This window comes from Trichechus manatus, unplaced genomic scaffold (assembly GCF_000243295.1).
Source record: "Trichechus manatus latirostris isolate Lorelei unplaced genomic scaffold, TriManLat1.0 scaffold00140, whole genome shotgun sequence".
Classification (NCBI taxonomy): Eukaryota; Metazoa; Chordata; class Mammalia; order Sirenia; family Trichechidae; genus Trichechus; species Trichechus manatus.
In genome coordinates, this window is record NW_004444076.1 from 1,506,333 (window position 1) to 1,533,280 (window position 26,948).

Genomic DNA, 26,948 nt, shown 5'->3' on the forward strand with positions numbered 1-26,948 from the left:
TTACATTCCCCATGTTGTGCAACCATCACCACTGTCTGTTTCTACAAGATTTTCATCACCCCAAACAGAAACTCAGTACCCCTTAAGCAATAACTCCCCATTACCTTCTCTCCCCAGCCCCTGGTAACTGCCAATAAACTTTTGTTTCTATACATTTTCCTATTCTAGATATTTCATGTAAGTAGCATCATAAAATATTTGTGCTTTGTGTATGATGTATTTACACACATTCTCTTAATTCTCACAGCAGCTGTATGAGGTAGGTATATTGTATAAATGAGAGATTAAATAATTTGCCCAGGATCACAGAGCAAGGCAGAGCCAGGATTCTAACCTTGGCAGGAAAAATTCAGCATCTACATTCTTAACCACTGCTGGAATTTCCAAATTCAACATACTCCTCACTTTCTGGGGCTAGAAACAGCCTTACTTTTTCCTGCCAACCTGGTGACTCTAAAATTAATCCCAACCCTGGAAATAGTTCTTTATACTTGCTCCAACTTTCTCAAGACCATGGCTGTAGTCTCTCACTGTACCAGTGTTGTAACAGAATCTCAGAGAGTCTCATAAAGAGGAGGAAGAAGTCAAAGTTGTAATGCAGTGGTCTCTAAAATGATTACACATCCTAATCATAAAAAAAAAATTTAAGCATGCACCCCTGTGGCAGAGATTGCTTAGTGTCCACCAATATCTGTTCTTCCCTTCATCTCTAGTAATAGGATTTTACCAGCACTTGTGGTAAAGGATAAAAGAATAAGACTAACTTCCCAGCCTTCCTTGCAGCTAAGATACCAAGTTGTGGCCAACAGGATGTGAGCAAAAATGGTGTGTATAACTTTAGGGTCATGCCTCTGAAGGGAAAGGGCTTGCCCACTTTTTACCCCTTTCCTCTACTGGCAGTGAGTCATTGGACCTTGTGAATGAGGGCAACACCAGGGATGGTAGCACAATATGATAAAAAGGAGCTTGGGTCCTGACACCATGGAGCTGACATACTAGCCCTGGAATGCTTACGATTGGACTGTAGGTAAGAGAGAAATAAACCTCTGTCTTATTTAAGCCACTATTATTCTGGGTCTTGTTAAAGCAGCTAAATTTAAATCCTAATACAATCCCCAAATTATGTGTAAAATTTATAAATCTCATACATGTATTACTGTCATGTTGGTGAAACAAAAATACAAATGAAAAAGATGTAAAGAGATAGAATTCTAGTATTTTGTTTCCATGCCTAAGTAGCAGAATGTCTGTCTACCTCCTGAGATGGAGTACCTCAACTTGGAGACTACTAGTATATGTAGTAAGAACATGAGATTTGGAATTAAAGTGTGTGACTTATTTGTTGTATGACCTCTATCAAGCTGGTTAACTTCACTAAGCTCGTTTCTTTAGCTGTGAAATGAGGATAAAACTATCTACCTAAGAGGACTGCTGTGAGAAAAAGGTAAGTTAATATGTATTATTTGGCATATTTGCTGTTATGCAGTCAGTGGTACCCAGTATTCCACAAAATGGCAATCACTAGTTTCAGTGTTGGTGACCATAACCTTTTCCATTGTGATTTTTTTTTTTATATTAAATTATTCTTTAAAACTGAAAGTGTTACACATCTAAATTCTTCAATTTTGACAAAAAGGCATCATAAGCTTTGAATTGCTTTTCAGATATGGTGAAGGGTTTTTACTGAGTCTTGCCTCATCCACTTTGTCATCAAACAGTATGAAAGGGCAGGTTAGGATCTAGTCTATGGCCACAGAACAAGGTGAAGGTAGCTAATCCTCTTGGAGGCTTTTCACCACCCACAGAAAATGCCAGAAAGGTTTGTGTTCTCAGAAACTCAGTTTAAATGAAAATGTTCTCAGTGTACCCATAATCAAATATTTAAAATACTAAAAAGGGTGGGTTAAGGCAATCAAGATTTATTTGTATCATTTATTCTACGAGCATTTAACAAGTACCTTATATGAGTTAGCCCTGTGCCTAGAGGTTCAGAAATGAGTAAGATATACCCTTCTGAGAGCTTATAGTTTAGGACAGGAAAGAGACATATACAATAGCTGTTTTATAGTAAGGTGCAGGTGCTGGAATAGAGATGTAGTTTTGAGGTACACAGGGGCACAATCCTCTCATCCTCCTTCATTTTGGATATTTCCATCCCCTTAACAAAAATCTATCTGAACTAGAAAAGTACCATCAAAATGAAGTCTCAGTGGAAAAGATACAGGATCTAGAAGTAATGAGGATAAGGTATGCTGTGTATGATACTTCTGTTGTTGTCCGGTGCCGTCGAGTTGGTTCGACTCATAGTGACCCTACATACAACAAAACAAAACACTGCCCGGTCTTCCACCATCCTCACAATCGTTGCTGTTTGAGCTCGTTGTTGCAGCCACTGTGTCAGTCGATCTCACTGAGGGTCTTCCTCTTTTTTGCTGACCCTCTACTAAGCATGATGTCCTCCAGGGACTGATCCCTCCTGATAACGTGTCCAAAGTACGTAAGATGAAGTCTCGCCATCCTTGCTTTAAGGAGTATTCTGGTTGTACTTCTTCCAAGACAGATTTGTTTGTTCTTTCGGCAGTCCATGGTATATTCAATATTCTTCTCCAATACCATAATTCAAAGGCCATTAATTCTTCGGTCTTCCTTATTCTTTAAGCTTTCGCGTGCATTTATGAGGCAATTGAAAATACCACGGCTTGGATCTAGCACATGTTAGTTCTCAAAGTAACATCTTTGTTTTTAATCCTTTAAAGAGGTCTTCTGCAGCAGATTTGCCCAATGCAGTGTGTCATTTGATTTCTTGACTGCTGCCTGCATGGGCGTTGATTATGGATCCAAGTAAAATAAAATCTTTGACAACTTCAGTCTTTCTCTGTTTATCATGATGTCGCTCATTGGTTCTGTTGTGAAGATTTTTGTTTTACATTGAGGTGTAATCCATACTGAAGGCTGTAGTCTTTGATCTTCATCAGTAAGTGCTTCAAGTCCTCTTCGCTTTCAGCAAGCAAGGTTGTGTCATCTGCATATGGCAGGTTGTTAATGTGTCTTCCTGAATTGTACCTGTATTGACTGATAAAACTGATATTGGAGAATACGGTTTATATCTGCAGGCCAGTAGGCTTCCTATCACTGAATCCCAGAATCAGACACTTACCCTGTTCCAAACATCATTACTGGGACAGGCTTCACCCTGCAGAGGCAAAGCCTGACTCTATAGAAGCAGAACAGAATGAATGCTCTCTGCAGACAGGATGGTCCCACAGAGGAGGGGGAAAGAAGGGGCTGGGTTACTTGGGCCTTGTTTTGTCTTCAAACTTACAATTAGGTAAGTTACTTTATTTCACCACGGGGAGAGTGGATGAGGGGACCAAGAGTGACAAGAATGCTATGTTGCTGGCGTTACCTTCACATAATATTCCTTCAATATTTTAACCAAAATAATTTATTGTCTGTGTTCTCCTCTAAGACTGTCAACTCCGTAAGAATGAAACCTCTGTACACACAGGGACTAGCATGTTCCCTGGCACACAGTAGGCATATCTGACTGAAAAATGCACTGTAGAGTTTGCTACAGATGGACTTTAATCTTTATGGTCTTTATTTACTAATCCAATAAAAATTAATCAACAGTGTGCTAGTAATAATATAATCTATCAGTTATTCAGAATAACCTTGTCATTTGTTTAGTTATAAATAGTTATAAATATCTGAAGCGTAGAACAGTCGAGAGTGGTGCAGACTCAGAGCCTTTCCAACTAAGTTTGCTTCAAAGGTATGACTGCTAAGTTGTTTTTGAAACAAAAATCTTCTATTTATATTTTAACATTGTTCTGTTATACTCTAATTCATTTTTATCTTAGAATCCCCTTGTGAGGGCATTTGAAATCTTTTGAAATGTTTAGCCCTTCCTGGCCTTGGCTTCTTGATCTGGGTAAAACTAAAGAGACTGAGATGAAAATGATATTTTGTAATTTCCCTGAAATTATATATGTATTATTAATTGATACTGTTAAACAAAAAACAGTAGACCCAATAACAACAAAATATTTGAATTTCCCCTTGAGCTTCTTGAGAGTCAGGATCATGTATCAATGGATGTTTGCTGAATTTAAGTGAATCATTAATAAAAAAAATAAAAGCTTTGTTTAATAAATTTACAATGGGTTCCTGAAGTGGGGATAAAATGTTTTTTTGTAAATCAGAAATTTGAAAAATTCATGCAATAATCAGAGCTCAGTATTTAGCAACTCTACAGATGTAAAACATTAACTGTTATGCACTTGTATCAAGGCATACATTATTTTAAAATATACAGTTTCAATTAAAAAAAAAAATCATCTCCAGCTCTATGATGTCACTTTTAAAATCCAAACAACTTTGTTATAATAATCTTTTATTTCATATAAAAGTGTAATTGTACAACAGTTATCAGGAAAGTTGAATACAATATGAAGTGTAGGCTTGGAAGTAGTTTTCAAATCTGTAGCACATATCAAAGAAACCCTATATGATTTACACAGTTGTTCAAGCAAACACAAGAAAACTCTGGTTCAGTTCTATAAACTATCAAAAGGAGAATAAACTACCCTTCTTAAGTCAGTCAAGTTTTGAACAGCAGCTTTTCAACATCACAAAATAAAGATAAATGAAACTTCTATCGTAAAACAGTTTTTAGTTCATAAGTGCTTTGAATACTCTTATTATAGTTAGTTGTTGCTGCAACTGATAATGGTCACTGACAATTCAACAGACCTTTGGTGTAGTGTTCTAAGAAGTCAACAGTAGCAGCAGTAGGAGCATAATATAATAGTTTGGTTATTTCCAGAATCTATAAAATCCCAAGGCTATTGCGAGGCAGGTAAACACTGAGGCTGTGAAAAGAAAAAGCTATGTTACAGGTCATGTATTTGTGATAATTCTGCAGAATAAACAGAATAATGTCATTCTCAACCTAAATAAAGAGCAAAAACCAGAAAATCTAATGAATTGTCTATACTAGGTTTTTCATTCCCTACAAAATTAAACTAAAGATAAAGAATATCCTTATGGGTAGGATTAATACTAATTCTTAAAAACTTCTTGTATTTTAAATTAGAATAAGGATGGCAGTAACTTAAAAAATGTAGATTATATATCTGGTAGAAGCTATAAACAGTATTTAGTCATTAATATTACCATTACTCACAAGACTTCCTTAAATAATTATAAACTCTAACTTTAATCTTATAATAAATAAGACTATCTTTCTTACCTATGTTAAAAATACTACATATTGAGGGTAGTAAATAGACATCCATAGAAGAAAACTTTAATCACCTTTTTGGTACATTTAAAGACAATTTATCTCATATTTATGATCTCTAAATTATTAAAAACTTATAAAAAATGAAGTTTTAATGAAAACTTTTGAAAAAAATTTCTATGAGGTAGAAGTTAAAAGGCAGAAAAAGCATGAGGTTTTAATAGTTAATACACCACCTGCTCTTTATGGTACATCATCTTGGATAGAACACCTTTCTGTTCTCCCAGCTTTAAGAAGCTGAACCTTAGTGAGGCTTTTAGGGACTCTCTAGTTCCTAGTTTGTTCAAACAGCCATGAAAGGATTTTTTTAAATGGAGAATCTGTGAGATGATGGGCAAATTTCTTATGATTAAAGACACAAGAAATCAGCCTTTCAAAGTAAAGCTATCCTAATTATCTCATTTGATCCCACTACTTACTGAAGCTTGGTTAATGACAAGGTCATTTCCTTAATTTTAGGAAATGGGATTAGGTCTTTATAAGATACAGAGAGCAGGTGGGCATTTGAGGAGAAAAATAACATTAACAGAGTTTGTCGTCTTGTTGCCAATAGGCAATTATACATCATTCCAACTGATTTCACTATTCACTGAGTATTTACTACATGCTAAGCAGTGTGCAGGTTTATTTAACCATTATTAATACCCTATGAGATCAGTGCAATTATCCCCATTGTATACATGAGGCAACAAGCTCAAACTTAGATTGTTAGCAAGTGTTGGAGCCAGGATTCAAGCCTAGATGTACCTGACTCCAAAGCTTTTTTTAAAAAACCATTTTGTTATCTTCATTTGTACTGTGTCACCTGAAGGACTCATCTAATCTGTCAATTCTTGAGCCACATAGTGCTATCTAGGTGGTTATATCTTTTGTTAACTCATATAACTGGTAAATTAAGCTGTATACTACCAAATGAACACTTATTGTGAGGAAGGAAGTATTTAATTCCTTTATTAGAGGAACACCACCAAAGTTGTTCTGCATTTAAGTTTTTCTCTCTCATTTCTGTTGTCAGCTGTTCTCTGCTGTTGTGCTTACTCTGAAAGCATCAAAAAACTACTTTTAAATTTGCTATTTAGCTTCTATGGCCTGTCTAGGGAACATCCTACATATATGTAAAATGCTTAAGTGAGCATGTGCCTGGTAAATCCAAAACACTCTGTAAATGTTAGCTTTTATTATTATTTATCTGTCTAGAACAGAATTTGCCATGTTAACTATATAGATTAAATGGGAACTGCCATTATCTTACAGTTTTTGCCTCCTTGGCAGCAGTGATCTGGGCCAGAGTGTGGTGCTTGACCCAAAACGGGCCATTCAGACTCCGGGATTTTTCAAATTGGAACTAAGGAAATGGTAATCTCTCTTGGCTGGTGAAACTGGAATGATAGGAGTCTGAGAGCTACTTACTGGTGGCCATTTTTCCAACTCATGGAGGAAGCTGGTATGAGAAAATGAGGCAGACGTTCAGAGACAAGATGTGAATTCCAATTCCAACTATCTCTGTCCTTCCATAATTCAATGTGCAAGCCAATAAATTCCCTTCTATGCCTAAGCTAGTTCTAATTGGATATATACTGTTAACTGAGAGAGTCCTGATTGATATATGCTGGAAAACCATATAACCTAATCAAGATTTATGATATGACAAAGATGTCTTCTCCAAGGGAAATACAAGGTATTTAATTCTGGGTTTTGAAAGCTAAATTGGGATTTTTTTCCCACTTTTTTTTCCCTGGTGCTCATGACTGAATTCAATATTCTAGGACCTTATGGATCCACCTATGACATTAACTCTGCAGCTGCTGGGAGTGTTGAATTCAGGCTTCCTAAAAGACAACCAGTAACAGAGCAGTAACATATATTTGGAAACAGGGTAGAAAAGGAGAAAGAAAATGCCTTCAGTACTGTTACCTGCAGAAACCCTGGTGGCGTAGCGGTTAAGCGCTATGGCTGCTAACCAAAAGGTCGGCAGTTCGAATCCACCAGGCACTCCATGGAATCTCTATGGGGCAGTTCTACTTTGTCCTGTAGGGAGACAATGAGTTGGGATCGACTCGACGGCAACAGGTTTGGTTTTTTGGTTACTGTTGGTTGCAAATCCTTGGAGAAAAAAGGAAGTGATGATTTAGGAAAGGTCTTTTTCCAGACTTCTAATCTCTTTTGTCACTGCCACCAAGTCCATTAGAGTTTGCCTTGTACATATCTAGTACTGAATGAAAGCTTTCTGAAGACTATCACCATCTTCAAACTGAGGGTAACAAGGATTTTGTTTTTAATTAAGGTATTTATTCTTTAGGTGAATGCTCTGGAGGAAGCTGAGTGGAATTTAAAGCCTTCCCTAACCTGGGTTGCTTTGGGATCTATTCTGAAAGTGGGAATGAACACTGCAAACTGGGCTATTTTGGAATTTTTCCTGAGCACTGACTAAAGGTCTCTGCTTCTGGATACTTTGCTAGAGTAGTGGTTTTCCAAACTTGTTTTAGCCTTAGAACCCTTACTTCAAATGAATCTTAAGCAGGAGCCCAATATTTAAAAAAGACAAAAGTTGAGCCACTCCAGTTGAAGAAGGGAAGAGGGAACGTATCAGATGAGGGCTCCATCTACATCTCTACTGCCGCTCTAACATCAGTGGTGGCTGCCCAGAAAATTACTGATAGTATAAGCTGGAACATCCTTTTTGGAAAGCCATTTGTTAATCTTTATCAAATTTTTAAATGTGCGTTATCTTTTTGACCCAAAATACTAGCATAAGGGCACCAAGATAATAAATGTCTGTGTCTGTGTGGTCTGAACTTATCCAAACACACACATATATATGGCTGTTCAGTGCAGCAATGTTTTTATGAATGAAAAGTTAGAAGTAGAATGTCTACTAATAGAGGATTAGATAAATAAATTATGGAATTTTCATAAAATGAAATGCTATGCTTTCTAATAAAAAGATGTCTATGTGTATTGATGTGGAATGATAAGTCAAGACATTTGGTTAAAGATGTAGACTGTACAATATGATCCAATTATTTTTTAAAAGGCATACATAATGTTATATACAGAAAAAAAAAACAGATATATACTAATAGTAAATATATATTGGGGGGGTTGTGGAAGGCTTTCATTTTTACTATATTGCTTTTGAGTTATCTGCACAATTTATAATGAAAATATATTACTTTTTATAAAAAGAAAGAAAAAACAAAAACACTACTTGAATAGGGCATTCTTCCTAAGTTTTTGGAACCCTGTAATTGGGTCATGTCATATGGTACCTCACAAGCTCAGTATGTGATAAATAATCTAGTTTTTAGGTAGTATCTGTGGCTCAGTGAGTTGCATTCAAGGTAGGAGGTTATTATTATTTTTTCCTTGCTTGTTATGGTTTTTAATTGCCTGTATCTACTTTAAGGATCTTTGTTGGTGTTGTTAGTTGCCATCTAGTTGATTCCGACTCATGGTGACCCCATGTGTGCAGAATAGCACTGCTTCATAGGGTTTTCAAGGCTGTGACCTCTTGGAATTAGATCGCCAGGCCTGTCCTCTGAGGTGCCTCTGGGTGAGTTCTAACTACCAACCTTTTGACTAGTAGTCAACCGCTTAACGGTTTGCACCACCCAGGCAGTCTCTGTAAGCCTGCTCAAGTCCTTATGGAAATACTTAAACAATAAAAACAAAATTTTTACTTTTTCAATTGTGGAACATCCAATTTATCCTTCCATTATTTTGTGCTTGTGTTTTTATATTTACTTGATATTCATATGCTGTTTCTATTACCAAGTTGTAGAGTTGCCTGTTAAACTTGTATCCTAAGACTAGAACCTTCGTTAAGCACTGCAGGAGACCAAGCAAAAAAGCAGCTGTGATAGCCCCTCCTTTTTCCTTCTGTGCTGACATGGTTCCACTGGAAGACAGGAGCTAACAGGTCTGAAAATTAAATGACAGTAATTTCTTTCTCTGACAAACAGCCTTACCTGCAAGATAACGAATTGTCTCAAGTTTGTTAGATTCCATCAGTGTTTTTAAGGAAGCAATTTCAGTGTCAATTTTATTACTGGTCTCTGAAATAACACTTTTGGTTTGATTATCCTGTAATAAATAAGAATAAATAAGACAACTAAATTTTGTCCTTCTGTATTATGAACAAAAAACTTTTACATTAGAAACCCTCACTTATGGGTTAATTATACATTACAAAAGTCTTAATTGGGGAGACAGTAAAAACATGGCAGTATTAAAAAATAACATTAAATGAACACTACAATTAACAAAACACATTCTTTCTATTTTGATATTTGGGGACTATTTATTAGGATTACCATATACTGAGAACATTCTACTAAAAGCCTCATGGTAAGATATAAAAGTGGATAAACTGGGAAGCAAAATTTTAGTCACAGAACCATCACTTTATGTGTGTAAATTCCTTAGGATATCAATGGTTAATACTTCAAATATATTCTGCAAAAGAAAAAAAATCAACAAGGTTTATAATATGAACTAACATCAATACTAAACGAACTGGCTGAAATATGTGATGGGTAATACTGAATGCTATGTGTATAGGAACCAACGGATAGGAGAAATAAGATGGTACCTACAGCTCAAACTAGCTGTGAGAGAAATTGTTGATCTCCTTGTTTATCTCCTATATCTGGTCAAGAAGTGAGAGAAGAGAATAAGATCCTTGGAAGGCAAATGGGACCTTCTCTCTTCTATTAAATTACGAGCAAAAAATAGTGATGTCTCTCCTGTTAGATTTTAGACCAAATAGCTTTTAAGAAAAGGATTAGGCTGAGTCAGAAAGCTGGGTTTTATTCAAGCTGTAGAGATTAAGTGATTATTACAATTTAGAATTCCTGAGAAGGTAAGTAATAGTTATGAATATAGGGTTTAGAACCTAGGTTCATATCCCAATTCTACCATTTATTAGTTGTGTGACCTTAACTTCTCTGTGCCTCATTTTGCGCACTGCTAAAATGGGAATAACAGTTCCTACCTCATAGGGGCTGATGTGGGGGAGGATTAAATGAGTTAACAGACAGGAAAAACTGATAAAACAGCATCTGGCACCTAATAAGCAGTCAATAAATATTTACTATTATTTAAAAAAAATTTAAGACAAATACTTGTCATTCAGTTATCATTTAAATGCTAATTGTGGATCACTTTTATGAATATAGTAAATCCTTGTCTTTTAAAAAAGTTATTTTCTACATAAAAATAATTTAGTTAAAAAAAGAAAAAAGTACACTATGTAGAAAGCTTGGTTCTGACTCAGAGGTCACAGCTCAGGTACTACCATCCACCATTCACCTGGTGGCAGCTTCCCAGAAGTGCTGACTATAATAGCTATGAGGAAACCATGGATTCTATAGGGCTAGCTTTTAAAGTCCAAGCCTACAAGATGATATACATAAAAGCAGTTACACAAGGCCAAAGAATGGATCAAGAGAGAAATTTTTAGAGTAGCTCACCTTTTTGGTAAATTCTGTGGTCGCTTCCATAAGTTTCTTTTCTTGATCTGTAAACTAAAGGATATGAGACAGTGGCAGGTTTGGAAAAAAACACGAAATTTAATTTAAAAAATTAAAAAGGAGTAATATAATATGAACTAACATCAATACTAAACGAACTGGCTGAAATATGTGATGGGTAATACTGAATGCTATGTGTATAGGAACCAAAGGATGGGAGAAATAAGATGGTACCTACAGCTCAAACTAGCTGTAAGTAAGTTCAAAAGCACATTACCATATCTGTTACTCTGCTCCTTTCTAGGTTGATGTCCAGTTTATTATCTGCTCTGATTCGACTGGTTTCATTCTTTAAAGAAAATAAGATATTAAAAAATGATTATTTTAATGAATATTCTGAAATTAAAATGTTGAGGTAGGAAAACATTTCACTTACTATCAGTTGCTGTTTAACTTGGTCTAATTCAATTTTCATTTTCTAGGTATAAAAAAGATCATACACAATTAGCATTAAAAGTCTATATTATGATTGATTCAGAAATTCTGAAGACCTAAATTAGCAAAAGTTGGATGACTTCTGGATTTCTAAGGCAGAATTTGATCAAAAAAAAAAAAACTAAAAAAGAACCAAAAAACCAGCATATTCAGAAAATAATTCTTATGAGCAAAACATTAGAAAATGCATTTATGCTTCAGTATTAAATTCTATTTAAAAAAATAATTTTCTAAATTAAAAAAAATTTAAGTGAATAGATTAACATAACTTAAAATTCTAATTATAAAAGCACAATTTTCTCAAGTGATGAAGACAATTAGTACAGGATCAAATAAAATGGAAAATGCCACATTACTTTCAGCTCTGAGAACACTATCAGGTATACTAGAAATTTTGTGTAATGTATAGAACTCAAACATTTTCCTTTTATGTGACTTTCATTTATATGGGTACAACTCTTATTCAGTATGCAAAAAATCATGATTTACACATAAAAAAGATTAGATATGGTTAAATATACAGTAAACTCACTCCTCACCGACATGGTTTGGTTACAAAGACGAGATCATTTATAGGAGTTGGGGCCTCGTCTTTGGCACCAGTGGGGTGTGCTCTCCCCCTCTCTGTCATTCACTGACTGTTGGGGCAGCCTCAGAGCATCTCAAGCCCCCCTTCCCTACCATTGCAGAGCCCACGGGGATTGGGGGGGTGGGGGTGGGGTGCCCGCTGCCTCCAGAGCAGCAGGTGACAACCATCACCTGACTATGCTCCAGGCCTCAGCACGAACCCCCATGCCTCGCCTCTCCACCTTCCGCTCCGCTGGCCCTCGAGACCAGCCTTGGCAGCAGGCAGCAAGTGAGGGCTGGCCACCTAGGTCCTGCGGAGGCTGTGGAGGTGGCAGAGTCCTCCTTAGAATGAGAGACTTCTGAGCCCTCCCCCCTCCCCCCCAAACTCCTGCCTCCTGTGCTCCTTTTGTGGGCTGGCCCGCCTCTCTGCTGGCTCCTCCGCCCGACCCAGGTAAGACCCAGGTGGCCTCGCTTCTTCTCACTGACCTCGCACTCCTCCTCCTCCTCCTTCCCCTCTCGCCTTGGCTTCTTGTTTATGTGCAAAATAGTCGGAAAATACATTTTTTACTATTATTGTAAATCTGAAATATCAGATAGTGAGATACTTGGTAAGTGAGGAGTATGTGTGTATCTAAAAATTTGTTAATAACCACGTATAATTGCTATTTGGTCCTATTAACCTATTCACCAAATAGGACACCTGTGAAATCAAGGTAGGTTATTAGTAATTTAACACTTGTATCACCTCGTTCTCTGCTCTCAGATTTGCAAATTCACTTTTCTCTAGGATGACCATATCTTTTCTAATGGAGTCCAAATGAGCCATTAACTGTTGTACGGTTACTTCCTAGAAAACAAGATAAAAATAACTTAGTGATCTGTAAAATGCCATCCTTTTATGGAATTATTGTTTTCATGAAATTTAATAGTAGTTGTTAACACGCTATGAGGTATAATGTTGCCTAAGTTAAAAACAACAAAACTTATAAAACCTGTTTACTTATGGAATACCAAAATGAAAAGGAGCACAAGATTCAAAGAAGAAAAAGTATTTTCCAGTGAAAAGAAATAAACGTCTAGGTCTTTTTATGAAAAGAATCTCAATAAAATGCTTAGCTTTTGTTGTCTTTCAATGCTTTGATTTGTGGGCTTTTCCACCATCGGAAAATTCCAGGGCATTGTGTAAGATTTAGAAGTCAGGTAGTAAAACAAAATAAGTAGAAGTATGGTTTATATAATTACCCCTTGTCAGTATAATTATTTTCATTTATTTTAGTTTTTTTTTGTGCTTTAGGTTAAAGTTTATAGCTCAAGTTAGTTTCTCATACAAAAATTTATACATTGTTATGTGACCCTAGTTGCTATCCCTATAATGTGACAGCACACTCCTCCTTTCCACCCCGGATTTCCTGTGTCCATTCAACCAGCTCCTATCCCTTTCTGCCTTCTCATCTTGCCTCCGGCCCGGAACTGCCCGTTTGGTCTCGTGTATATACTTGAACTAAGAAGAACACTCTTCACGAGTATCATTTTATGTCTTATAGTCCACTCTGATCTTTGAAGAGTTGGCTTCTGGAATGGTTTTAGTTCTGGGTTAACAGAGAGTCCAGGGGCCATGTCTTCTGCGGTCCCTTCAGTCTCTGTTACACCATTAAGTCTGGTCTTTTTACTAGAATTTGAGTTCTGCGCCCCACTTTTCTCCTGCTCCATCAGGGACTCTCTGTTGTGTTCCCTGTCAGGGCGGTCATTGGTAGTAGCTGTGCACTATCTAGTTCTTCTGGTCTCAGGCTGTTGGAGTAGCCAGTTTATGTGGCCCTTTCTGTCTCCTGGGCTAATATTTTCCTTGTGTCTTTGGTGTTCTTCATTCTTCTTTGCTCCAGGTGGGTTGGGACCAACTGATGCATCTATCTTAGGTGGCCACAGGCTAGCTTTTAAGACCTCAGATGCCACTCATCAAAGTGGGATGCAGAACATTTTCTTAAACTTTGTTATGCCAGTTGACCTAGATGTCCCTTGAAACCATGGTCCCCAGACCCCCACCCCTGCTACTCTGTCCCTTGAAGTGCTTGGTTGCGTTCAGGAAACTTCTTAGCTTTTGGTTTGGTCTAGTTGAGCTGACTTCCCCTGTATTGTATATTGTTCTTGTCTACTATCTAGTGAATTCCCCTCTCCCTCCCTCCCCACCCTTGTAAACATTAAAGAATGTTTTCTTCTGTGTTTAAACCTTTTCTTGAGTTCTTGTAATAGTTGTTTCATACAATATTTGTCCTTTTGTGACTAATTTCACTCAGCATAATGCCTTCCAGATTCATCCATGTTATGTTTTGCAGATTCATCATTGTTCTTTATCGTTGTGTAGTATTGCATTGTGTGAATATACCATAATTTGTTTATCCATTCATCCGTTGACAGGCACCTAGGTTGTTTCCATCTTTCCATGTGAACAGTACTGCAGTGAACATGGGTGTGCAAATACCTATTCGTGTGACGGTTCTTATTTCTCCAGGATATATTCCAAGGAGTAGGACTGCCAGATTGTAAGGCACTTCTATTTCTAGCTTTCTAAGGAAGCACCAAATCAATTTCAAAAATTTACATTCCCAGCAGCAGTGTATAAGTGTTCCAGTCTCTCCACCACCTCTCCAACATTTATTATGTTTTTTGGATTAATGCTAGCCTTGTTGGGGTGAGATGGTATCTCATTATAGTTTTGATTTGCATTTCTCTAATGGCTAATGATCGTGAGCATTTCCTCATGTATCTGTTAGCTGCCTGAATGTCTTCTTTGATGAAGTGTCTGTTCATATCCTTTGTCCATCTTTTAATGGGGTTATTTGTCTTTTTGTGGTTGAAGTTTTACAGTATCGTGTTGATTTTAGAGATTAGACCCTGATCAGATATGTCGTAGCCAAAATTTTTTTCCCAGTCTGTAGGTTGTCTTTTGACTCTTTTGGTGAAGTCTTCTGATGAGCTTAAATGTTTGATTTTTAGGAGCTCCCAGTTATCTAGTTTCTCTTCTGGTGTTTGTGCATTGTTACTTATAGTTTGTATTCTGTTTATGCCATGTATTAGGGCTTCTAGCGTTTTCCCTATTTTTTCTTCCATGATCTTTATCGTTTTAGATTTTATATTTAGGTCTTTGATCCCGTTTGAGTGAGTTTTTGTACATGGTGTGGGGTACGGATCTTGTTTCATTTTTTTGCACATGGATATCCAGTTATGCCAGCACCATTTGTTAAAGAGACTGTCTTTTCCCCGTTTAATTGACTCTGGGCCTTTGTCAAATATCAGCTGCTCACAGATGGATGAATTTACATCTGGATTCTCAGTTCTGTTCTATTGGTCTATGTATCTATTGTTGTACCAGCACCAGGCTGTTCTGACTACTGTGGCAGTATAATAGGTTCTAAAATCTAGCATAATTATTTTGCTTAAATTTCTGGATATTCTTTCTATATTTGGCACTATATAAAGAATATGTGAAAGAAAATATGGCCTCTACCTGATTGATTTATAAGCTTTCCTTTGCTAGGGAGAGACATTTCTATAGAAATGATTTAAGGCAGCCTTACAAGGAAAATAAAACTGTTTCCACTAAACTTCTTAAAATTAGGTAGCTAGCTAACCATCATTTATCCTTCTTACCAAAAGAAAAAGTAGATGAGTACATAAGCTCAAAAGGGATCTTCAGAATAGGATTTAAAAACATACAAAAAACCCAAAACAAAAGATCATTAGCTGGAACTCCTTTTTTTTAAGTCACAATTTGTGGCCAGGGTGCATTGTTGGTTGCAGTCATCCATTGACTGACTTGATTTTTAGAAAACAGGCTGTAACAGTTCCAGACACATGACCAAAAAAATGACTTAAGTCTTCAAAGGGTTTGGTATGCACACATCTTCCCTATTATGAACTGTGTCCCCCGAAAATGTGTGTCAACTTGGCTAGGCCATGATTCCCAGTATTGTGTGGTTGTCCACCATTGTGTGATCTGATGTGATTATCCTATGTGTTGTAAATCCTACCTCTATGATGTTAATGAGGCAGGAGTAGAGGCAGTTATGTTAATGAGGCAGGACTCAATCTACAAGATTAGGCTGTACTTTGAGTCAATCTCTTCTGAGATATAAAAGAGAGAATCAAGCAGAGAGAAGAGGGACCTAATACTACCGAGAAAGAGGTGCCAGAAGCAGAGCATGTCCTTTGGATCTGGGGTCCTTCTGCTGAGAAGCTCCTAGATCAGGGGAAGACTGATGACAAAGACCTTTCCCAGAGTTGACAAAGAAAGAAAGCCTTACCCTAGAGCTGGTGTCCTGAACTTCTAGCCTCCTAAACTGTGAGAGAATAAATTTCTGTTTGTTAAAGCCATCCACCTGTGGTATTCCTGTTACAGCAGCACTAGATAACTAAGACATTCCTCAGCAATAATTTTCAGATGATGGCACAGTCACATGAAGTAGAAGTTAAAAAGTATAAGTGAGTTCTGGAGTCAGGCTGTCTAGGTTTGAATTCAAATCCTGTGAGAGACTTTCATCAAGTTATTTACCTTTTTTGACTTTCTCACCTGTAAAATGAAAATAACAGTACCTACACCTTATAGGGAGTCCCTAGATGGTGCAAACAGTTAAGCATGCAACTACTAGCTGAAACGTTGGTTCAAACCTGCCTAGAAGCACATCGGAAGACATGCCTGGAGATCTGCTTCCAAAAGGCCATAGCCTTGAAAATCCTATGGAGCAGTTCTACTTTGCACACATGGGATTGCCATGAGTCAGAATTGATTTGATGGCAACAACAAAACACCTTACAGAGATGTTATGAAGATTAAATAATGCACGTAAAATGTTGAAACTCTGTACAAGTTAAATGAACAATCCACTGCTGTCAAGTCGATTCCAACTCACAGTAACCCTACAGGACAGAGTAGAACTGCCCTATAGGGCTTCCAAGGAGCAGCTGGTGGATTCGAATTGCCAACTTTTTGGTTAGCAGCTGAGCTCTTAACCACTGCACCACCAGTTAGCACTCAATAAATGTTAGCTACTATTATTACCAATGGGACAGGGCTCTAATGGCTGAAGCAGGACACTCTGATTCCAATGTTTTGATGTGGAGAAATTTTAAATATTAATCCCATCATGATATAATTATTTTTATTTTATGTAACAGACATCTCTGATTTATGCATTCTTCCGAACCCTCATCCATTATTAATGGGGAGGGAATTAATTTTCTTTTATTCAGTTCTGCTTGAAATATTCATGAGAATTATTTCAGAAGTCATTTAGGAGTAGCCTCCAGTGGTTGTCAGTCCTTTTCACCCAAATACCATTATAGAGGATTTCTACAAGATTGAATACAATGTAGTTATAAAGTAAAACCCATGAAAGCCAGAACCTGCATAAGGCAGAAACCTGTCAGAGAAGGAAAGTGCGAATATTTCCCACTAAAACAAGCGATAGAGAAGTGGTAAGACTGCAGTCTGTCAAAGGCAGAAAACTTGCCAGACCTGGAAAAAAAAGGCAGTCCGTATCGAGTTCCGGCTCTCACAGGTTTCACTGTGAGAACAGTTCAACATAGAGAATGTAGTTCAACATACAGAACAGTTGAAAACGTAATTTTGAGAGTAAGGGTTGTATTGTGGCCCTAATAGACTCTCTTCATCCCCCTGCATGCCTTTAAATATAGTTTGTGACTCAAAAAGTTTACAAAACAGTATAGGTGCCCATCTTTAAAGTAGTCAAATCTATTAAAAGTGTGATCACTATAACTATTGTAAAGCCATGAGACAATATGAATATAATTCAGATTATTAGTAAATTCAGAATATAATAAAATTCTAAGATTGAAAAGACGTGATTAAGATGTTCCCTACCCGTTTTTTTAAGCAATATTTTCAATGTTTTTGGTGAAAGTTCACATAGCAAGTTAGGTTCCCGTTTGACAATTTCCACACGAACTGATCAATGACATTAGTTACATTTTTCATATTGTGTCAACATTCTCTTTGTGTTCTGGTTGTTACATTTCCAGAACTCTAGTTTCCGGGCCCCTTCATCTTCTCATCTTCGCTATGGATTAAATGTTGACCTTTTGAACTCATACAAAGGGTTTTTTAGTAGAGCATCAATCTAACAGGTAATATCTTTTATTTTGTGTGTCACTCTGCGTATTTGCTAAAAGGTGATCTCAGGGAATAGTTTTGGTTCAAGACTTAAAGAGTGTCTCAGGGCGGTAGTCTCAGGGCGTCCTCTGATCTCAGCTGGTCCAGTTAGTCTGGCTTTTTTTTTAAGAATTTGAGTTTCGTTCTGCATTTTTCTCCTGTTCTATCCAGGATCATCTATTGTGACCCCTGTCAGATCCGTCAGTGGTGGTAGCCAGCCACCATCTAGTTCTTCTGGTCTCAAGGTAGTTGAGGTCGTGGCTTGTGGACGCTGAGCCTTGTAGACTTGCTTCTCCTCTGAGATTCTGGTTACCTTCTCACGCTTTTGCTAGGATGGCCTTTTCTGAAGTGATCAAGGATGTGGCTTGATTGTCTGATGGCCCTAAGCCTCAGCCCTGTCCTTCATGCCATCTTTGTGCCTTATCTGACCCTATAGGTGAGGTCAGCGATGGGGTCAGCCTCAGGGATGGGATGAGATTTTAACTTCGCACACTAAATAATTTAAAAAGTCTAGAGTTTAATAATATTCTTATTTCCATTCCTACATTTTGGATATAAGATTAAACAGGCCTGGCAGCCATAAAAATTTCTCAAAATGAAGTTACAATTCACTAGTTATACTATGTTGTTGTATGCTGTTGGGTCGATTCCGACTCATAATGACCCTATACAGAGTAGAACTGCCCTACAGGATTTCCTATAATTTTTACAGGAGCAGATCGCTAGGTCTTTTCTCCTGTGGAGTGGCTGGTTGGTTCAAACCACTGACCTTGCAGTGAGCAGCTGAGTGCTTAACCACTGTGCCACCAGGGCTCCTTATTATAGGAAACCTTAAAAATGTAAGAGTAAATTACATTACTGCAAATGTCAGTAGCTCCTCATAGTTCTTTCAGGATAGCTCAGAGCTTTGGGGGAATTAGATGCTTGGTATTCTCTTTAGTGGAAGTGGTAGTCTGCTATCATCCTGAAGAAATTAAGCTAAAACAATGTATACACAAATTTAGAGTAAGTTAAATCTAGGGATTGAATGCTTTTAATTCTAAATGTCTAATTAATCAGAGATTTCAGTAAAAATTTTAAAAATCTTTAGAATCCTCCCTGATCTTTAAAGTAAATAAAATTTATGTGAGAGATTATAATTTTATGTAAGAATCATAAATTTCTGTTTCTGCTGTTAAATATTTTTCTGAGGAAGAAAGCCTAAATTTGGAAAGTTAAAATTTAAGAAGTATAATCATAGGAAGAGGTGAATTAATTCAGGACTGAGAGACTGAATTTTTATTCCATAGTTAAGCTCCATATATCCTTATTTAGCTTATTTATCCTTTATATAAACTTTATGCTTTTTGTTCTTATGTGTATTTTAATTGTGAATACTTTAAAATTCATATGGCATAATGAGGAAAATGGAAGGGTTTTAAGAGCAGAGGCTTAATTAAAAAGCTCTGGAGTTTGAATCCTAGCATACCACAATGACAACTCTTAAAAATTATTCAACCTCTCTGAGCAAATAGTGGCAAAACAGAATAATTCTATCTACTTGTCCGAGTTATTAGGGGGATTAAATGAGGTAATATATGAGAAGTACTCAGCACTGTGCCACTTACATTGTAAGTGCTTAGTAAATGCCATTAAATATGACCTTAAGGATTTGTGTATCCAGTCAAATAAAGCCTCTTGGCCAGGTGATTTACGATATCCCTCCCAGCCATATAGTCTATAAAGTCCCTTTTAGCTTTTTAAGTCTATGAAAAGTAACCAGAACAAATATGACTGTAGTAAGAGTATTTATTATATACTAAGGTCAGCTCTTCAACTGTGTGGGAAAAGTTACTGCACTAACAATTTACCACCATCTCATGAGTCAAACACTATAATCTCACACAGTTAAAAGATTTTACAAAATCCTATTCTCTGTGTTACTACAATGTTTTTATGATTATTTTAACTCCTAAGCTTCTACCTCTACTAAAGGTTTTTAAAAAATTTGGGGCCCTAGTGGTATAGTGGTTAAGCATTTGGCTGCTAACCAAAAGGCTGGCAGTTCAAATCCATCAACCACTTCTTGGAAATCCTATGGTGCAGTTCTACTCTGTCCTGTAGGATCGCTATGAGTCAGAATCTACTTGACGGCAGTGGGTTTGGTTTTTGGTTTAGGGAGCACAGCAAGGAAGATGGGTCAGTGGCTAGAGTTGTGGTTACAAAAAAGATTATCTATTGAAAATGTCAGAATTGAAAAAAATGAATGTATTACCTGTTGAGCTTGAGTGACCATTTCCTTATAGATAGTATCCAGGCTGACATTCGATAAACTGCTTAAGGCTGATACAATTGTTTCTGCTTGTGCTTTGTCAAATCCTGTAAGCAGCAAATAGGTGTTTATATACTTTTTAGAAATCCACATCCTTATGAGAATAGATGGAAAATTTTTCAACATTTAAATTATACTCTTTTAAAAATGTGTATAATTAAAAATTTGACAGATAATGCTGAATTATTCTCTAAAATTTCAATTCTCACTGGCCTGTTTCCCCACATCTGCATCAACACTGGATATTACTTCTTTATTATTGAATATATAACAGGCATTAAAATATCACATTGTTATTTTAATTTTTACTTAAAATCTGCATTTCCTTGGTTGGTAGTGAGGTCAACCATCTTTACATATGTTTATTGGTTATATTTATTTTATGTGAACTGTTTATAGTCTTTGCTCATTTTCCTGTAATAATACTGTTGAACTTTTTCTTATTGATTCATAAGAACTCTTTATAAAGAAATAGGCTCATTGTCATTTGTGTTGCTAACATTTTAGACTTTATGGATGGCATACTTTGATATACAGATTTAAATGTTTCTGTAATCACATCTGTTAGTCTTTACTTTCACTGGTTTTGACTTCTATGTTTTGTGTCCTCACTTTGAGTATAAAAATAGTCTGTATTCTAGTACTTTTTGTAATTGTGTCTTTCATTTTTACATTTAGCTTTTAATCTGGAGTTTATTTTTTAGGAAGGGAATCTTTTTTTTTCCCCTTAGTCATTTATTGTATCTCATTTATTCACTAGCCCCTCTTTTCCCTCATTTGAAATGCCTTCTTTATCACATGCTAAATTCATATATATATATATATATGTTTCTAAATTCCATTCTGTTCTATCAATCTACTTTTCTGTTCCTGTAACAATAGACATCATTTAAATTACTGTTTTGATATCTGGTTATATATATATTTAATACTCTTGCACATTTGTACTTCTGCATGAACTTTGGTATCAGCCTCCAAGCTCTATAGTTTTTCTTTTCGTTTTTACATAATTGGAAGCATGTTACACGTATAGTTTTATATAACTGCTTTTTCACTTAATGTCTCTTGAACATTTCTCCTATCAGTAAATATCTTAAAGCAATACATTTTTAATGACTGCAAAATATTCCACTGTACAAACACTACTCATACTCCTCACTTATCGACTATCTCATTATCTGAACTTGCAATTTATGACAACAGTAAAAATTCTACTATTGACTATTCTGCGCATTAACGACATACATCTGGCAGTAACCAAAAGCCAAGGTGTAAGTTGAGAATAATGCTGGCTATGATGGTTAAGGTTATGTGTCACCTTGGCTGGGCCATGATTCTCACTGGCTTGGCAGTTATGCAATTTGACAGTTATGTGATGATGTAATTTGGCAATTATGTAACAACATAGTCATCTTCCATTTTGTGATATAATGTGATCATCTTCCATTTTTGCATAATGCTGATTTTTACATAACGACCTGGTCTTTGGAACCTAACCAGGTCTATGAATGAGGAGTGGGCGTTACTATTTAAATAGTCATTTTCAACCGTTCATAATAGTAATATTGTTTTGACTATGTAATTTATTATTATATGAATACTGTTAATCTTCTTTTTTAAAGACAGTCATGTTTCTCACCATGAGTTTCCAAGTCTTGAACCAAAGCATGCGTATCAAAAGTTAATCTCCTTTGCTCTAAAGGAGTTATGTCCACTTGCCTGACATCATATCCTTCCTTGGTTGTTGTGGTTAAGAAGTCTGAAAAGAGAAGATAATGGGTTTTTTCTTATAGTAACTAAGAGAGGTATTACATTTTAGGTTCTAAAGTATTTTCCCCATATACTTAGTTCCAGCTCTTCTTTAATCTCAAGCAAGTTAACTGATTTCTCTGAGCCCCTGCCTCTTTTATCTGAGAAGTTTCTATTATTCTGCACATACCAAACAATCAAGAAGTATTTCCTTTTCCACTTTTAGCATTCAGAAATGTCGTTAGTCTAAAATCATAATATACATCAAATGCTTTGGGTATCACTGCCTCATCTCTAATTACTGGAAAGTAGAAACTGCCCAATTCTCCTTATTGCTCAGTACAGCTACAAATTTTTTTTATTCTTATAGCCTATCTAAAGTAGCCTTCTCTACTCCCACTCTTACACATCCCAAAATTTATTTCCTACATAATTCTCAGCTTTCATCTGAAATTATCTTGCTTGCTTATTGTCTCTCTGAACAGAATGTAAGCTCTATGAGGACTTCACTGTCTTTTTCACTACTGTACCTCCAAAACCTAAAACGGTGCTTGAAACATTATAGGATCACAATATTTTATTGCTGAATCAATGAATTAAATTTTAAATCCTGGAGTATTTACTGGTGTCAACATAGGAGCCCCAGGAACAATTTCTCACTTTCAAAATAACCTTTTGTCCTCTTTCAATAAATTCCCAATTTCTAATCTAGATACAATAGTCCTTTTCACAGTATACTGCTGATGAATTTTTTAAAAAAGTATTTGCTTTTGGTGAGAATTTTGTCCATATATAACTTCATTACTATTGCTGTGTATTAAGTGAAATAACTTCTAATTAGTGTAACTACTAATTGAACACAAGTACTGTACTAGATACTTTAATACTACCATAGCAAAGTAGTAGTATTCACATTTTTAGATATGAAAACTGAGCCTAGGTAAAGGTAAACAGATTTGCTTATGGTCAGAGAGTCACTGGCAGTCAGGATTCAAACTCAGGCTCATCTGACTCCAAAGCTCATGCTTTGTCACCCTATGCTGTGTTTCTTATTTATCCTAAACCACTTAATATGTCCAGGTACTTAAAAGACATAGCTGCAACCTCAGGTATTATTTTTCTGCTAGTATAGCATACAGCAAATGTGATCCCTTCCTATACGTCTTTCCAACGGAGAGGTTGGAGACTTAGGTCTACCCAGAGGTACCTCAGAAGTTGCAACTGGTTTTAATATCTTAAAAGTCTAAGTCCATCATAATGTGGACTTTTGTTAAACACTCAACTATCTAAACAAAGGCCTTGCAAATGGCATTGGCAGCTAAACAGCTGTTTTACAGATGGGAGGTTAACAACTGCAATCTTGACTGCAGCTGGTTGGTGTGAGTAAAACGAAAACAAAAATTTAAAAACAGCACAGGTAAGTGTGGAAGTGGGAAAGGGATGATGTGCTTGGATGCTGTTTACCTGGCAATGAAGATTCAGGAAGGTGAACAAAGAATGCTAAAGCTGATACAAAGTACCTACTTTGCAGACAGCGTTTGAAAAAAGAAAAAGAAAAAAAAAAAATGCTGGAAACGTCTTTTAGCACAAAGTCACACATCCTTCAGGACACAATGCAAACACATAGTGTGACAGGTAGGTGGGCACTTGTAGGCTAGCACCTAAATAACGGTGTCAAGTTTAAAAGGCCATGAAATACACGCATTACTTTACGTTTGCTCCTGACAGACCTGCAAGAGGGCAGGGACTGGCCCCGTTTGACAGAAAAGAAAACAAGAACACCAAGCTTTCAGAGAATCGCTCTCGGCACAGAGGTCCTCGGTCCTCTTTCCAGTCCGCATCCCTCCCGCCCCCGGGTCCAAGAGCTGGGTCTCCAGCGCTCGGGGCAGGACGGGGAAGAGGGCGTGGCACTCTCGCTCCCGCTCGCCAGCGAACGCACGATACACAGGAGTCATTTCCCTACGTTGCAGCTTTGGCATCGATGACACGCTGCCTTGTCTCACCTCTCCGCAGGACAAGCGAGAAACGTCTGCGGTGCGGAGAAATCCGGTAGCCCCCTCTGCCATCACAGCGCAGGAACCGTAAAGCCCAGCCACTCCTCATGTCCCCAGTTCTCCAGTTGGCGGGAGGAGGCGGAAGTCTGGATGGCTCACGCACAGGCTTTTGGGAAAGATAGTTCCGTCACCGCATGGATGCTGGGAAATGTACTTTTTGGCCTATCACATAACCCACCCCGGCACAGGCTCAAACCGCGAGCTGGGCCTCTTTACCGATAGAGCACGGTTCATTAGCATGGTTCAGAGCTGTTCTGGTTTCTCCTACCACCCCTTCCCCACCCGTGCATATCTTTACCGCCCTAAGAAAACGGGACCTTCTCGGAGAACCGTCCAGTCCGTTTCTTAGCGATGAAGTGCAGTCCAACAGCAAACTTTCTCCAACCGCCAGCCATTATGTGCTTGGGTCGGTGGAAAGCAGTCAGGTGTCGCCGCACAGCAACCTGGGACCTGTAGTCCTCGGCCGCTGAGCGCCCAGGTCCACAAGACCTTCTGGGAAATGTAGGCCAAGGAGCAGATCGTTCTTCCTGCTGCACCATCGTGCTGCTTCGCCCACTAGTGCACAGGAGGGCAAACATTATTAGTTGACTTAATTCCTCTCTTCAGAGAAACCGAATTCCTCTATCTCTAAGATAATTTCCACCGTCGGAATCGAATTGGCGGCAATGGGTTCACCCTCTCAGACATGAGTTACTTCAGACTGCTCCAAATGGTAAAATGCAGTAAATAACCGTACACAGTTGTTGTGATGTTCAAATGTGTTCTTTGTAAATCCTAAAATGGTACACAACCGTTAGGCTTTGGTGGCTTAATTGTTCTTAAAAGGCTGAAAACAATTATGGCTAGATTTCCCTACGGTATGTATTCAGAACTTACTTTGTGAGTGTGTGTTATGCAACAAGCACCATTCTAAGCACTGAGGCACACTAAAACTTGATTCCCTCCAGCAAGGGCTTGAACAATTCATGGAAAGGAAATATAAATGGCTATTAAAAAACTAGAAACAAAAAAGTTTAACCTCATTAGTAAAAAAAAATAAATAAATAAAAGCAAAACGTAAATATACATCATTTTTACCTATCAGAGATTTTTTTTTTTAAATGATAATGTTAGGTGCTGGGAAATAATGTAATTAGGTACAGGCACTCATGCAGCTGACAGGAGTGTAAATTAGTACAATATATTTTAACAAAATTTAATAATATCTATAAATCTTTAAGAAGTAAATAGCCAGAATTCCACTTCTAAGAATTTATCCTAAGAAAATAATCACAGCGGTGGCTAAGATTTGTAAAGTGACTCTTGAAATGCTATTTATAATAGTGAAAGAATTGGAAATAATCTAAATATACAAAAATAATTCAATAACTTGAAGAAATATAACCAAGTTGGGATGTTATACAATCATTAAGTATTGTATTTTTTAATAATTTTACAGCCAGGAAAATTCTTATAATATTAACATATATGTTGTTGTTAGGTGCCGTCGAGTCGGTTCCAACTCATAGTGACCATGTGTACAACAGAAAAAAACACTGCCAGGTCCTGGGCCATCCTCACAATTGTTGTTGTGTTTCAGCCCATTGTTGCAGCCACTGTGTCAATCCATTTCATTGAGGGTCTTCTTTTTTGCTGACCCTCTTTCTTACCAAGCATGATGTCCTCCTCCAGGGACTGGTCTCTCCTAAAAACATGTCCAAAGTACGTAAGATGAAGTCTCGCCATCCTCGCTTCCAAGGAACACTCTGGCCGTACTTCTAAGACAGATTTGTTCATTCTTTGGCAGTCTGGTATATTCAGTATTCTTCGCCAACACCATGATTCAAAGGCAACAATTCTTCTTCGGTCTTAAATGACTAATTCTGTTAAATGGTATGATCTCTGCTCTGGAGGAGCTCATAGCCTAGAGGAAGATACCTGCTGCCGTTGAGTCGATTCTGACTCATAGTATCCCTATGTACAACAGAACAAAACGTTGCCCAGTCTTGTGTCATCCTCATGATCATTGGCATGTTTAAATTCATCATTTTGCCTGTTGTGTCAATCCGTCTCACTGAGGGTCTTCCTTGCCCTCGTAGGCCCTTTGCTTCACCAAACACGATGACCTTCTCTAGCTGTTGATCCCCCCTGATGACATTTCCAAAGCAAGTGAGTTGAACAATTTTCTGTTGTGGTCTGTCTTGGTTATCTAATGCTGCTATAACAGAAATACCACAAGTGAATGGCTTCAACAAACAGAAGTTTATTCTCTCACAGTCTAGGAGGCTAGAAGTCCAAATTCAGGGCATCAGCTCCATGGGAAAACTTTCTCTTTCTGTCAACTCTGGAGGAAGGTTCTTGTCACCAATCTTCCCCCGGACTAGGAGCTTCTCAGTGCAGGCACCCTGGGTCCAGAGGACATGCCCTGCTCCTGGAACTACTTTCTTGGTAGTATGAAGTCCCCTGTCTCCCTGCTCACTTCTCTCTTTCATATCTCAAAAGAGATTGACCTCATCTTTTAGATTGAGTCCTGCCTCATTAACATAACTGCTGCTAATCTTGCTTTATTAACATCATAGAGGTAGGATTTACAACACATAGGAAAATCACATCAGATGACAAAATGGTGGACAGTCACATAATACTGGGAATCATGGCCTAGCCAAGTTGATACACCTTTTTGGGGGACACAGTTGAATCCATAACATGATCCATAGGTTTTCATTGGTTAATTTTTGGAAGTAGATTGCCAGGCCTTTCTTCCTAGTCTGTCTTAATCTGGAAGCTCTGCTGAAACTTGTCCACTGTGGGCGACCCTGCTGGTATTTGAAATACTGATGGCATAGCTTCCAGC

General features: G+C 37.3%; 2 protein-coding genes across 5 annotated transcripts in view; one reads left to right on the top strand and one right to left on the bottom strand.

Annotated features, from left to right (window-relative positions):
• ANKRD42 (ankyrin repeat domain 42) overlaps positions 1–2,305 on the top strand; it is a 70,774-nt gene extending 68,469 nt beyond the window's left edge. Inside the window, exon 14 of the mRNA XM_023739812.1 lies at positions 901–2,305. Coding sequence (XP_023595580.1) covers positions 901–955 — 55 coding nt within the window. The 3' untranslated portion in view covers positions 956–2,305. The remainder of the gene's footprint in view (positions 1–900) is intronic.
• Positions 2,306–3,516: 1,211 nt separating this feature from the next.
• On the bottom strand, positions 3,517–24,556 carry CCDC90B (coiled-coil domain containing 90B). 4 transcript variants are annotated; one of them, XM_023739764.1, is made up of 10 exons: positions 24,414–24,556; positions 24,065–24,221; positions 21,952–22,071; positions 20,256–20,359; positions 12,584–12,685; positions 11,213–11,254; positions 11,054–11,125; positions 10,777–10,830; positions 9,274–9,388; positions 3,525–4,874 (listed from the first exon to the last, which is right to left on the bottom strand). In XM_023739764.1, the coding sequence occupies exons 2-10, from the start codon at positions 24,162–24,164 to the stop codon at positions 4,819–4,821; spliced, it is 765 nt and encodes a 254-aa protein (XP_023595532.1). In that variant the 5' UTR covers positions 24,165–24,221; positions 24,414–24,556; the 3' UTR covers positions 3,525–4,818. The 4 variants fall into 4 exon arrangements, with proteins under 4 accessions (XP_023595533.1, XP_023595534.1, XP_023595532.1 ...); XM_023739765.1 differs by having other exon boundaries at positions 3,517–4,874; positions 10,777–10,823; positions 24,065–24,528; XM_023739766.1 differs by lacking the exon at positions 24,414–24,556 and having other exon boundaries at positions 3,523–4,874; positions 22,032–22,071; positions 24,065–24,153.
• Between the last annotated feature and the right edge of the window lie 2,392 nt (positions 24,557–26,948).